The sequence below is a fragment of the Varanus komodoensis genome, unplaced genomic scaffold, assembly GCF_004798865.1.
Source record: "Varanus komodoensis strain SLA01 unplaced genomic scaffold, ASM479886v1 scaffold32, whole genome shotgun sequence".
Taxonomy (NCBI): domain Eukaryota; kingdom Metazoa; phylum Chordata; class Lepidosauria; order Squamata; family Varanidae; genus Varanus; species Varanus komodoensis.
In genome coordinates, this window is record NW_025335798.1 from 5325744 (window position 1) to 5340251 (window position 14508).

At 41.1% G+C, this 14508-nt stretch overlaps 1 protein-coding gene across 5 annotated transcripts in view; it reads right to left on the reverse strand.

Moving 5' to 3' along the window:
• Window positions 1-820: 820 nt before the first annotated feature.
• Window positions 821-14508, reverse strand: part of SMARCAL1 (SWI/SNF related, matrix associated, actin dependent regulator of chromatin, subfamily a like 1) — a 37092-nt gene continuing 23404 nt past the window's right edge. For 4 of the 5 annotated variants that reach the window (XM_044438306.1, XM_044438307.1, XM_044438308.1 and 1 more), the window contains 8 exons: window positions 13078-13218; window positions 10675-10893; window positions 8719-8789; window positions 7957-8059; window positions 5916-6098; window positions 5228-5328; window positions 1857-1953; window positions 821-1127 (listed from right to left, as the gene is read on the reverse strand). In XM_044438306.1, the coding sequence (XP_044294241.1) occupies window positions 918-1127; window positions 1857-1953; window positions 5228-5328; window positions 5916-6098; window positions 7957-8059; window positions 8719-8789; window positions 10675-10893; window positions 13078-13218 (1125 nt within the window). In that variant the 3' untranslated portion in view covers window positions 821-917. The remainder of the gene's footprint in view (window positions 1128-1856; window positions 1954-5227; window positions 5329-5915; window positions 6099-7956; window positions 8060-8718; window positions 8790-10674; window positions 10894-13077; window positions 13219-14508) is intronic. The other variant, XM_044438309.1, reaches the window with a different exon arrangement.

The following is a 14508-nucleotide window of genomic DNA, read 5'->3' on the forward strand; positions in this document are numbered from 1 at the left end:
TGAGGCCCCATCGGTGCGGGTGTTCAAAGACAGGCTGGACGTGCACCACATGGTGGGCATGTCGTGAGCAGAGCCGGCTGGAGCCGGGGGTCAGACTAGATGGCCCGGGAGACCCCTTCTTACTCGCTCTGTTTCTGTTTCTAAATATGCATATATAATATTGCTGTGTTAAACTGGAAGTCCTTCTGAATATAGTAGACTTACATCAAAATAAACACCCAGAGGACTACATTTCGCTTGGATGTCTATTAAGAATCAAATACATTCTATTTGTTATCCTGCTAAATGTCGTAATAAACATTCCTTGTGATTCTTCCTGTTAAGTTTCTGTTGTTGTTTTCATCTTATTATTGATGAACTTGTTGTTAACTTGAAGCTGCTAAGCTAATGAGTGGCTGTCTCTCATGGAACCTAACACTAAACCGGATAAAATATAACTTCCTTTTAATATGAAATTATTTGACAAACACAGTGTTGTTTGGATCCACTACCTGAGCTCCAGTTTCATCAGCAAAACTCTATTCATGCTGAACCTTCACCCACAGTGGGGAAACCTTGCACCCAAGCAATGCATTGGTAGAAAAACGCTGCAATTTTTGGAATTCCTAGAGTGCCATCATTCAGCCATTTAATTCATTAAACAATTGCAACCTAAATTGCGATGTGGACTGCAATATTCCCTAGGAATGTTCCATTAAATTTAGTGAAACTACTTCCAAGTAAAAATGAAGGCTTGGGCTACATGTGTAAAAAAGGCTTAGAGTCAGAAACTCCTTCTGCTATGTAAAAATATTGTGTGTGCAAGATTTAAAAAGCCACATTTAAAAATACATATTATCTTTATTTGAACTACTAAATTGTTTATTGACCACACTGATTTTTCTCCTTAACTACTACCTTAAGCATAATTGTGTATATTACTGTTTGCAAAAATAATCATTTATATGCCGTTGCTTGCATGGGCTTGATTGGAAAAGGTTTCCTTTTGCTTCACCTGATGAAGCTTGTTGTCCAGAATCCTGACATGCATCCACTGCTTCTACAAGCAGGGCTTCATCCATGTCATCAGCATCCTTTGAGAAGGTCCTCTGAAAAAGGTTTAAGATGGTCTGCTGCTTTGGGTCCTGCTGTGAAATGAAAGGGGAAATCTTTGGCAAACTTATACAGAAAAACATGGACAAAACACCTCTGCTAACCAACAGAGAATATTCAAATGAGAGACATACAGAAGAAGAAAGAAAGATCAAAGTCCTTAAGTCTTCTCTCTGCTCTATGAGTGGAGAAGAGAAAGAGGACACACTCAAGTAGTGTGTCTCAACAGCAGCACAGGGAGCTTCTCAATGAACTCACTGCAATGACACCATCCAAGAGATGCCTTTGGCCCAAGCACAGGCGGTGTCCCAAATTGCCACACCATGTGCCACATCAGAGCTTGTGGGGACCAGAACAGTGGCCATTGCCCAGCAACTGCCGTTGGTGGTCAGATTCCTGGAGAAAAGGGATTCCCAAACAACAGGAGGACTTGCTGCAGCAAGGCTGCTGACGCAAACACGTGACAGTTGGCCAAGGAGAGAGGGAGCGTGCTTAGGATGGGCTTCCCCTTAAATGTACTCTCTCTGATTTTGGCTAAACCTGAGATTCAGCCTCTTTAATTGTGCTCCTTTATCATCTTAACTTGTCAGCTTTGCATGTGTCTATCTCCCTCCTCTAAACATTAGGCAAGTACAGATGTTCACAACCACTTTCTCTTTTTATTGCATGAAACATCATGCAACTGGGAACATAAGAGAGAAGTTAAATGCTCCACAATATACATTCATGTTCAAAGGGACAAATGTTGCTTTCCAGGTAGTTACCTTGTAGTGGTAATCAGTAGCTTCGGCTGTCTCAGAGAACTTGGCTTCAGACAGGCCAGCTTCACCTAATACTCTGATCTTCTCTTGAATCATGGGCCTAGTGGAGGAAGAGGGCATTAGAAATACCAAAGCAGACAAAGAGAGACTTTCAAGTAAGCATCCTGTTCAAAATTTCAAGGGATAACCCAGCAGGCTCAGAGCATCATGAGGCTGATAGCTGCTCCCATCCCAATAACTGAAAATGATCACAGATCATGCTGATGAGAATTTTAGTCTATAATCCATATATTCTGCACCCCACTAATTTCAATGCTAGTTACACACATAGACTTTTTAGATTTCTACAATAAGTAGGTCCTAAGCTCCACATCTCAAATTCTCTCCACCTAGTCATCCCCAGTTCCTCTCTATATGAACTGAGATATTTTTCTGGGAAGCAGAGGGTGAAGGGAAACACCAAGTAGCAATAGCAACACCGAGACAGACAGATTTTTATGCAGGACATCCCAAGCCTCTATTGTTTCAAAATGTTGTAATGCAGGAAATGTTATATCTACCCCACTACAAAAACAAAACAAAGCCCATTAGGACAAAATATTTGCCTTTTTCAAGCATTCATTCTGTTCTGGACAAACTGCCAATTCAGTAGTGTACTATATGACAATGGCTGTGTAGATCCCCCAAACCCCTGAAAAACATAATTCCCCAATATCTTTCTTATGTGGCTACACTGGAAGCCAACATGGGCTTAGGGAAGAGGCAGGGAGATCCAGAGCAAAATCGTGTTTTAAAAAACCTTGTACTATTTAAAAAAGCAAAACAAAAAGCAAAACAATCTAGCAATCTGGAAAACTAACTGGGGACAGGTGATGTACCCACCAGAGGACAAAGACCATAACCAGTGGGAACATTTACAGTGAGAAGAACCAACTTTATATTATACATAATTATACATACATACATTATATTCAGCCTCAGTGTACAATGTGAAGTGGAGGAGATTGTAAGGAATGCAAGTAGAACATGCATTCTGCTTCACCTGCTTTAGGGGATATACAGCACATGTTAGTCAAGCTACTATTGCATAAGATAACCTGAAATATTTCCAGATTAAAGGAGAGGAGAGGATAGACATTATCATCAGAAAATGTGGAGTGTATGTGTCTGCATGTTTTAACATAGCACCTTAAGCACTATTTGTTGGAAAGGTGGGATACAAGCATACACACAGAGAGACCTTGGCAGTGCTAGCAACAGAGGAGGAAACATGCAGACATGCACAGAAAGAAAAGAGATGGCCCAAACTTTTAAAGCATCAGATGATTTGTGACCAAGTCACTTGAAGGACGATTTGTATCTATCAGAGTCTGCCAAGGTCCTGAGCGTGGCCACAGAGGCCCTGCTTGTGCACTCAAAAGTAGGACCATTCAAGGCAGCGGAAACATGAGATAAGGCCTTTTCAGTGGCGGCCTCTCAAATCTTCCTCTTGGCCTGCTTCCTTTTCTCTTTTAGACAGACCCTAAAGACCTTAGCTTTCAAATAACTTTGAACAGAATATTAGATTGGTTTAATTTATGATCTCTCCTATTCTAATTGGTCTTGGTCATTAATTGGTCCGCCTGGCGCCGTCGTTGTTTTTCGGCGCCAGGTGACGACCTTTTTATTTAAACGTCATTTTAATTGTTAACAATATTTGCTTGTTTATCTGGCCAGGGTGACTTCTTTTATATTTTATATTTATTTTATATTGTTAATTCTAATTTTATATTGTTATTTTTGTATTTTATTGTATTTTATTGTGTTGTAAGCCACCCCGAGGCTTCGGCAAGGGGCGGCATAGAAATGTTCTAATAATAATAATAATAATGTGTTTTCACAGTTCCTTTAGCTATTTGGTTTTGAAATGTTTAAAAAAATTGCTGTTTTAAATGCTCGACAGTGTTTGCTTAAAAACAGTTTGTATGAGATGTGTTGAGAGGACTTATTCTTGACAAGTGGTGTGCAAGTCTTTAAAGTAAATGCATAGACATCATCATTAGTGTCAAGATGGTGACACCTCTTTGGGCTTTATCATCACACAACCCTTTGGCACAATCAGTCAAAGTGTGTTCGGCCACAAGATGAGCTCACCACTTGGCAAGCTTATTCTCATGGATGAGCCCCATGTGCACCCTGTAGAAGAAGCAGGCCGCATCAGATCTATAGCAGCTGCAATAAATGTGGTCGTGCCAACCAATCCCAGGAGAAGCACTTCTTCCTTACTTATTTGCAAGAGAAAAGAGGACAAGACAAGGGGGCAGAATCAAGCAGGCAGGCCAGGCACTCACACAGCCTCCTGCTGAGGAACAGGGGGCTAAAGGGTACCACCACCACCACTTCCACCCCAGCAAACCGCACATTTTCTCCCACTCTTGTGCCAGCTATTTCATGGACAGTGATTTACACGTAAAATGGGAAAATGACTGTCATTAGCTTTCTTTCATGTGTGGGCGATACATCAAGATCTCAGTTCCTTGCAAGGCAAGAAGGTAATTATTTGTAAAGTTGATATTCAGGGCTCTTGAGAAGGGAACAAAATTTCTGATGAAAGCATCTGTCCCCACTGACTGTGGACCACTCCCTGTCACTGTCCAGTGAAGTGGAATAGGTTGCTTTCCACCACTATATCTATATGCATTGCTAGGTATATCCTATCTTCTTTGTCATTCATTAATATCAACCTAGAAAGCTGCCTTCTATGGTCTGGCAACAGTTCTCCACAGCCTCAAGCAGGAGCCTTTCCAGCCATATCTGGAGATGTTGGAGGTTAAACCCAGAACATTCTGTATGCAAAACAGCAGCTTCACCACTGAACTATATGGGCTTTCCCTATGGATTGCTGAAGAAGTGTAACAGAAATGCAATAGATGGATTCCAGCTGAGCATATGTGGATCTGATCTCAGCAGTAAGGTCTTCCATTAAAAAGGCCATTTGTGACTTTGCAAGATCTAAGCCAGGACCCTTCTGAGGTGCCTTAAATTTCTGCAAATTGAATCCCTGCAAAATTCTGCAAACCAAAAACCAAGGAAAAAGCAAGGTCATTATGAACTTTAATGACATTTGTGACAGAGAGTGTTGATGGATGCCAACATTCCAGAACTGCTTCTGGCTGAAGAGTTTCTTGAATGCAGATATTTTTATGATGATTTGATATGGTGGCAGGGACAGATATGAGAATCCACTAGGAATGTCACTCACCTAATACCTACCTGATCACTAAACACGACAGAGAAAGTTGGATGACCTTCATTTTCTCAGGATCAAAATCATAAATCTCAACTTGGAAAATGCACACACACCCCCAAATGATGAAACCCTTTCTTCTTCCTACCATAAGTAATCATCAGCTGTGCCTTTTGCTACCAAGTAGTGAATATTCACAGAACTGGTTTGCCCAATTCGGTGTGCCCGATCTTCTGCTTGGATCAAAACCTGTGAAAATATATATATATACAAATAAAAATTTAAAACAACAACAACAACAGAGGCATGGGGAATAATGATTGCAGCTGTAATCCCCAACAGGGATAATGGCTCTTCCTTGTCAAGTTGCTGACAAACTTGATAAAAGTCAAGCGAACTGAAGGAAGTGCTAGCCTTCCCATCTACAAAGAGGAAACTGAGGCTCAAGACCTCTCGAAATTAGTAAGCGGGCCACTTTGCATACTTCTGTTTTCATGCTCAGGACAACTCACCCTATCCAGGCATGTGTGTGCAACACCAATAGAACTGAAGTGGGTACACAATGCTTATGAGCATCCATGCCTGCCCCCCAGTGCATGATTATTTTATAGATATTTGCATATTCAGCATGAAGATCTGAAAATAATTTTTAAGTGCATAGAAATCCTGCAACTGATAACCCAAATTGGCAAAAGGAATGCATGGTTTGAAGTGTGTAACGGTTTGCAATACAAGAACATTCCAATATAAACCAATCAAGAAGATTTGAATGAGACTTTTTACTTTAAGCATTATGAACCCTTCCTTTGGTCAGGCAAGCACCTCTGATTTCTTACCCCTGGGTTCCAGAACAATTCTGCAAATACAACCAGATCAGCAGCCGAGAGGGTAAGCCCCATGTTAGCTGCTGTTAGGGAGAGGAGACCCACAGAGTGCTTCTTGGTGAACTGAAATTCTTCACAAAGAGACTGACGCTCAGCGGAGGGTGTGGAACCATCAATACGAATGTACCCAACATGCTGAAAGAGAAGGAGGGGAAACAAGAGGTCAGTGGTCATCAGGGTTTGCTCCTCTAACATCACCGAGTTGAAACCAGAGGCCTACACTTTACCATGCCAAACAAAGTTTTGTTGCATTTGTCACCTTCCTATGCTAGTCCTTCATTTAATTTAATACACTGACCTTTCTGAAAGCAGTTTAGAACAGTATACATGGAATATCTGTGTGATCTCCCATCCAGACATTGGAAGTGTCCAGTTTTATCTTCAGATCTCTCTCGCAGCTTTAACTGAACCCAATAGCCTGTCCGATTAATAATGTATACCATATGCAAAGCATCTTTCCTTGTGCTTTGGAGGTCCTGCTTCTAGATATATTGGCCTGCCTCTAACCTAGCCTCATTTGACCCTTCCCCTCACCATCTGGGACAGGTTCTCAACCCAGCCTATGTCTTAACTAAAACATTGGCTGACCCTGACATTGACAGAACATTCATATTCAGTCAAACAGCAGATCAATCAATCACTCGAACACTTGTGAAAAGCAAGAAAGATTAACAGTATCCATGCAAATTGTTTTAAAAATTCCCTTGGCACATACTTAAGGAACCCCTGACATGAAGGCCATCACTGACAGAGACAACAAGTTGGGCTTGGACTCAGGAGATCTGTCATTAAATTTCAACTTAGGCACCAAAGTGATAGATGAGGGGAAAATGCTTAGTCTTACAGTGATTTTAAGCTATGAAGTATAGGATAGACTAATGAAGTGGTGTTATTTATGAAGGACAAAGGTCCCAAATGTATGTACCAGGTCAGTAGTGATAGCTATACCTTTTAATCCAGTGAACACACCTGCATAATGGAGAAATGGGTTGGGGTCTAACTCTCAATTTTGGAGCTACTTGAAGACAGTGAAACTTCTCCAAAATCCAGATGAATATTGGAGACAAACCTCCAAGCCAGGGAATCAATAGTAATCAGTAGGGAGGAGCAAACAGAACTTTTGACTGGTCACAAAGGCGAGCCAAAATTTCTGAACACCTGATGATCGTATTCTGCTACTGAAACTGTCAGATGTCCAGTTGATAAAATTCTGCTAAATCAGTTTTAAAAAGTAAATTGTTGCCACTCTTCATATTGCTTTGCATGCATCACATTCATAGATGGTTTTATATTGGCCAAGTTTGCAGACCAGTTCATTTTAAATAGTCAATTAAAAAACTTAGTTCCTGACTTGCTATTGGTTTTCAGAATGAGATCTGACTGCCAGAACATTATTTATCATGTATTTAATTCCTTCTGTTGTAGATTTGTTTAATCCTATACATTCCTATGGTAAAGTCTGTACTTTGTAGATTCTGAAAACACAAGATAAGAGTAAGAACATGTATGGAATGAGCTTTTGCCCCCCATTAAGAATGATTTCTGACAGCTTCATATTGACCCAATTCACATGATCACTACTGTCCAGTGTGGCTTGTTCATGCCATGGTAGACTCCTGCACATGGTGGCCAGACCAAACAGTTTTTTTAATATTCACGATACAAACACAGCTTGTTGTATTGTCTGACCCCAAGGACTATGGGTTATGTGAGGTTAAAGCAACCATCACAATATTCATTGTTGGTTGACTGATTATTCAAGGGTTGTTTAACCCCTGCATTACCCATGGTCCCTGGGTTTGGCCAACACAACAAGTCATCGTTTAAATATTTAAAATGGCCACAAGCATTCACCACAGAACACTGAGGCATAAATAATCCACAGCGGGCTGTTAAGTCATGCCAACCAGCCCAATATGTCAATGATATAAGAACTAACTGGGTTTTCAAAGCCCAGGACAAGATGTAATCACAAATTTATCAAGTCATTTACCTTTTTCTCCAGTTCCTCAGTGATTGCATCTAGAATTAGTTTGTGATGAGCAAATACCAGAAATTTTTCTCTTCCACTTTCCAATAATTCTAGGATGTATTCTCTATATTTTAAAAAGAGGAAAGAAAATGCAGATACAGATGTGACTGTTGTTTTGGAAGCATATTCAATGCTATATCAGTTGTTCTTATCTTCTCGTTTTATTTAGAAAATGAGCTATTCCAGCAAATCACCAGTTCCTGGGAGCTACTACTTGCATACACTTGAGTTATACAAAGTAGAAAACCATTTTCCAGGTCTTTTCATAAGTGTAAAAAATATTGCAAGTCAAAATGAACACCCCATTATGATGATTATTAATTTTCTATTGAAGATGTGTTCATCACCAAGTGATTCAGAAATTCTCAATAAAAAAGAGAACAATTAATTTTCAGCAAAACATCATCTCAGTCTTCAGCATGTCAAGTACATTTAAGATACTAATTTTAACATCTCACACTAAGGACATCTAAAATAGAGTTACCAGGCTGGTTTAATATAGGGGTCACTACTAAAACGCTTAAAAGATCCAATCCTATGGCTGTCTGGGACAAGCTGGGAGTTGCAGAACGTTTTTTCAGTTTAAACATAAATAGTATTGTCCCACAAGTGTTTCAATTAATATGTTTGATGTTGCTGCAATCTGTGTTTGCCATATCCTTTCCACCATAATAAGGGTTGTCTGGTCATGTTGCTTACATTCTACTCAAAACACCAACTTACATAATACAGTGGATTTTGGCTTCTGCAGTCCTATTGTAAAAAAGAATGAGAGCTTCCTTCTCTTCTTGCTTCTGCAAACAAATAATTGAAAAACCCATCAGTGATGCCTGGATAATTGTTGATAGTAGTTCAGATGATAAGATAGACTAACACAATATCTTGTTATTGGATCATTTTTCACTTGTGAAGAACTTTTGAGTCTGCATATGCCTATCAATCTAATAGAAATTAAATATCACCCTGACTTATTCTCCTTTTAGGTGCAGCTAGCTTCAAAATGTATGTTGCCGCCACCAGGTCCAGTACCAGGAAAGGTATAGAACACTGTCCTTTAAGAGAAAAAAGGCACAGCTCTATGGAATCTATACGCTCAAATTCTCTTCCCCAAAACCTGGCAGCTTTTGTAAAGTCTTCTAATACAGTAAAACCTTGGATTGCAAGTAACTTGGTCTGCAAGACGAGCAAACAATTTTTCTAAATTTTAACCTGATAAATGAGCGATGTCTTGCAGTACGAGTATTACATGCGCTTTGCCTGCCGAGCGTCACGTCACCACTGAGTGCTGGTTCTTCTCTCTCTCGCTGCGGGTTTGAGTACAGCAATGTCTCCTCCCACCCAAGCGTGTCTGCAATCGTGCTCGCCTCCCCCCCCACTGAGCGCTCCCACAATCACGCCCATCCACCCCCGCTTCAAATTTTTGTGATTAAAAAATAAAAGTTACAGCACGGATTAACCTTATTTACATTGAACCTTATGGGGAAATTCACTTTGATATATAAGTGCTTTGGATTGCAAGCATGTTTCTGGAATGAATTATGCTAGCAATCCAAGGTTTTACTGTACTTATAAGAAAACCTGTGAAATCCCACCAGGAACCACAGTGTGATGGACAGAAGTAGTTAGCTGCCATTAGCTAGGATAGTAACTCCCAGATCCCTTTTCTTATTGTCCCTAAATACGTTTCCATGTTTCCTATTTTCCATATATTTTCCAGTCCTACCTGGAAATTCCAGGGATTGTTTTCCACATGGAAAACAGAACAGAACAGAACAGGCTGGGAATTTGAAAAAGGGTTAAAACAAAGGAGAATTTTTTCTATGGTTAAACACTCCCTGATAAATCATTTAATTTCAAATGTAGCAAAGAGCTACTGTATACTGTGTAGACCACTAAATAAAATGTCACATATCAAGGTGGCAAACACATCTATCAAACTAAAGGTGATCCATCACTGAGCAGTGATTAGCTCAGCTACAATGGCAAACCCAGACTTGTTTTTGCATAATGTTTGAAATGTCTCTAACCTAATGGCCTCAGCCCAGTTTCTGGAAGAGCCTACTGTGGGACACACAAGTTTTGCCCTGAGATATTTGCAATCTGCCTTGCACAAGGGCTTAACTGGCATTACTTCCAGTATATCCAGAGTAGATTCCTCCTCCCTACCTCTCCCCTGAAGACCCATCTGTGCTCAGACAGAGAAGTCACACATAAAGACTGCACATGAAGCACTAATGCCAAAGTAGTTCTGGCCAACCAGCAGTCTTGTAGCAAAGCCGTGTGGACAAAACCACACTTTCCTGTGCACTGAAACTACAGCCATGGAGATGGTGGTTCAGTTACAACATCACACCAACCCTTGGTTTGTGCTAACCCTAATTAAGAAGTTTGAGCTTCCAAACACACAAAAGGCAAAGCACAGTTTAGACGTGACAGTCTCAGCACCCGGTTTAAGATTAAGAATTCTTAAACTCACAGCAGTCTTCATGGCGTAGTAGCCTTTGAGCTGGAATGACATGTATAACTGTGGTTCAGTCAATTCGTTGGGTTCAGATATAGCAGCAAGTCACAGCACAAACTGTGGTTTGATACTCTGCGTCAGCAACCACTCACAGACCATGGTAGGCCCAGGCAATTGACTTTACAAATTGCATGCACCCATGTTCTTGTTCAACTCACGCTCTTATAACCCTTTGCCATTTCTTTTGCAGCTGCTTTCAACGCGGCTTTGGTTCTTGCATTCATGCCTTCGGAAGCTACCACCACCACTTTGCGCTGCTTTGCAGGAAGCTGGGAAAGCACATCGGATTTCAGGCGGCGGATCATAATTGATTCTTCAAGCAAGAGTTTCAGCTCACCAAGGTTGGATGATCCAGAATAATCCCATCCCCAAGGACTCTGAAATCAACATATAACAGGGAGTATCAACGGTTACATTGTCATTAACACATCATTAAAGCCACTGCAAGAGCTATGCTTATTAGAGATACCAGCAAAGACCCTTTTATTCAACTGTCTGTTGCAATGGAACTTAAATACATTTAACATTCCAAGAATTACAGATATGAGCAATAACCTTGGCAAATCAAGAACATACTTGCCTTACATTTGGCATTCAGGTGATCCAAGTACTACACCAAAAAAGATTAATTCTGTGACCTGTATAAAGTATACCTTTTTCGTATCCATTTTCCTAGTCATTCTGTACTTTTTAAACCATTAAAATCACAGGAAAGGGCCAGGAGCTATGTAGGACACTGAAGCCTCAGTCCAAACACTGGTTCACTCACCTTTCTGGCCCACGTATTTTCAAGGGCACCTTCAAAGCAATAATGATTTGCTTTTTAATGAAACTTGAGCTTCTCAGAGAATTTAATTCTGTGCCCAGTAGCACATTCTGTGCTTTTCTGCACACCCACACAACTGCAGCCTATTCAGAGCCTCAAAGTCTAACCAGTCTATCAGCAAAATTCCATAGCCTCATAAAGCTGCACCTGTTGAAACACACTGATGACTTGGATCCCTGGGGCAAGGATGGGTGGAAGGTAGATTAGGACCCAGAGATCATGGGGTGATTTGCAGTGGATCAGCAAGGTTTTCTGATTCCCAACTGTCCTACACCGGTAACACCTTGAATCCTTTTGCTTCTCTAAATTAGGTTGCCGAAAAACAATCCAGGCACAGAATTGCTTGTGCTTTGGTACCAATTACAAATCCCAGAGCTGAACATGTTCTCAGTGGCAGCTTGTTCCTTCCTTCTTTGTGCATTTCTGCCTGCCTAAGCCACCTTAGTTTTGTTATGAGTTTTGTTAAGAATATAGAAAGCTACCCTATCATGTATCAGGCCCTTGGTCCATCTTGCCAAATATTGTTGACACTGCCTGGAAGCCACTGGCTAGAGAAGTCCCTTCAGTCCTCCCTGAAGAAACTGGAGCTTGGAGCTGAAACCATCTGCATACAAAACTTGTGTTCTACCACTGAGTCACAGATCATCCCAGTAGACCTCAGAACCCCAGTAAAAAAGCAAAGTAAATCCCACAAGCCTGAAACCTGCCAATCCCTCCCTAGGTTATCACACATCAAAGCCAAGAAGCTGCTTTTTTCTGAATTGCACATGGTCTTGGTTGAAGAAGTTACTTCATTACATTCTTAATGTAATGTAAGAATGTAATGTAAGGAAAGTTCCTGAACCTTTCCCATGTAAGCATCTGCTACAATCCAAGTCCATTCTTCCATCTTTTAATGCCCACAAATAACAGCAACTACTTTGAAAAACAGCTCCAGAGAATTTTGGGGGAGTTTGCACAAAATTTAGATCATGAACAAACAGGTGACATTTCATTTGTTGCACTTCTTTTATGAGGCAGAAGTGCCAAGGAGTTGGATTGTAAATGAATAATTTAATTCTTTATCTTTGCTTATTGCATTTGCAAGAAATTTGTTACTTTCTGCCATGATTTGAAGTGCAGCATTTTTCAAATAGAGGGATTCAGGTTTGGGAAGGGGTATTGTTTAACCAAAACAGTACTATTTATATTAAGAATATTCCAGCTTTATTTCTCTCTTAATGGATCCCAGAACAATTTTTAACCATCCTTTTGAGCACCTTGAGGCAGTTCTATCCTTCAGGAGAATCCCCTTTTGAGGGCATCATTGCTTGCAGATGGTGTAAAAGCTGCTACTACATTGCTCTGAAACCATAAACTCATCTCCCATAAGAGTTAAGACTGGTCCCTACTGCCTCAGCATTTTGAGAAGCAGTGGAAACATATCCTTTCCACTGGGCTTTTAAACTTGCTTCAAGTCGTTTTAATGCTATTTTAATGTTTTAATATGGCTACATTGTTGATGTTTTTATCTTACTACTGGGGGACATTGCTGGATGCTACAAATAAATAAATGAATATTCATTATTAGCTATACATACAGATTGCTGAAGATTCTTAGGGGAGTGGGTGAGGTATAGTTAATTCTCTTTTGCTCCAACTCCCAAAAGATAGGGAAGAAGATACAAACTAAACCTAAAATCTTATATCCTACTTTCTAGTCTTGTTGCTCCATAGGTCCCCATGTCCAAATTACCTGCTTAGCATCACAATAGCGGAGTCCAAAAGCATGGAACTGAGGGAAGAAGGACGGTCTGATGGCAGCAATTTGCGTATACAGCTCTGCAGGGCGGGACATGGCAGGGGTCCCGGACAGCAAGATTACTCGTTTGGCAGCCTAAAGGGGTATAAGGGTTGTAGAAGGTTAATTACATGGTGACCAACCCAACCGGACAAGTAAAAACAATTCTGATTCCAAAACGTTTTGATGTGCTACTGATGAGCAGAGCTAACAGAGCGCTGTGCGGAAGGAAAGTGAGCTGCGCACCAATGGGTCTCACCTCTGCTGGCAACTCATTAGGACAAACCTGCCTGACCTGGTGCCCTCCAAATGTTTTGGATGACAACTCCTAGATTCCTGGCCACTGGCCATGCTGGCTGGGGATGATCGGAGCTGAAGCCCAGAACATCTGGAGGGCACTAGGCTGAGGAAGGTTCCATTAGGGGAGCTGAAGCAAACCACTCTTACCTGGCCTAGCTTGGATGAAGTGAGAAGCCACCGCAGGTGAATTTCCTGCAGGGTTTGTCATCACAGCAGCAGCAGCCACCAGTTGAAGATTTGAGATGTACTGGGGACCTTGCCATCCCTTCTTGTGACAAAGGGGAGTTGCTGGGGTGCTTGGCAAGCCACCAATGACCCTAGAATGTCCCACAAGTTCTGAGTGGCTAGTTCACCACTCCAGCTACCCACTCCTGCCAGTCTTGAACAGAACACAATACCACGGACTGATAACTTGGTGCTCACCGATGCTGCAACCCACTGTGGCTAGGAAGTCACAGTCAGCCATGGGTGATCATACAAAACAGATCACAGGCTCTGTGCCTGTCAGTAATGGATGCTGGACTGAATGGCCACTGAAATATTAAAATAATCTTAATTGGAATCTCAAGGGATACAATGCTGTCTTGCAGGGCAATGCTACTGACAGCGGTGACGCTGCTGCTGTGAGCACCAGTGGCACAATTCATGATGAGGGCAACAGAAAAGACAGAGAAGTTGCTTCCAAAAGAGAAATTCAGAAATTATATGCACATTCAAATGCAGAGCCAATGATACAATACTCTGGTCTCTCCACTGGATATCCAAGAGCTTCAAAGTGCAGAAGGATGGCTAGGAACACACCAGAAAATAAAATTCATTGAACATGCAAAAGTGCCTTATTCTCATACAAATGATTTCCTGGGTTTTAAAATGATTTTCACAGCAGGTGGCCTGCAGTGTGCTGTCTGACTTGCTTGGCATGATGGCTATTATTTAAATGCACATCATGCTGGATATACAATTATAACTATCCTCCCAATTCCTTCTGATTCTGCCCTTGTCAGCTGTTTAACATTTAAAGTGTGTGTTGCCCTGCCTGACACAAAATGGAAATATCTGATGGTAATTTCAATGCAGAAGCCTTTT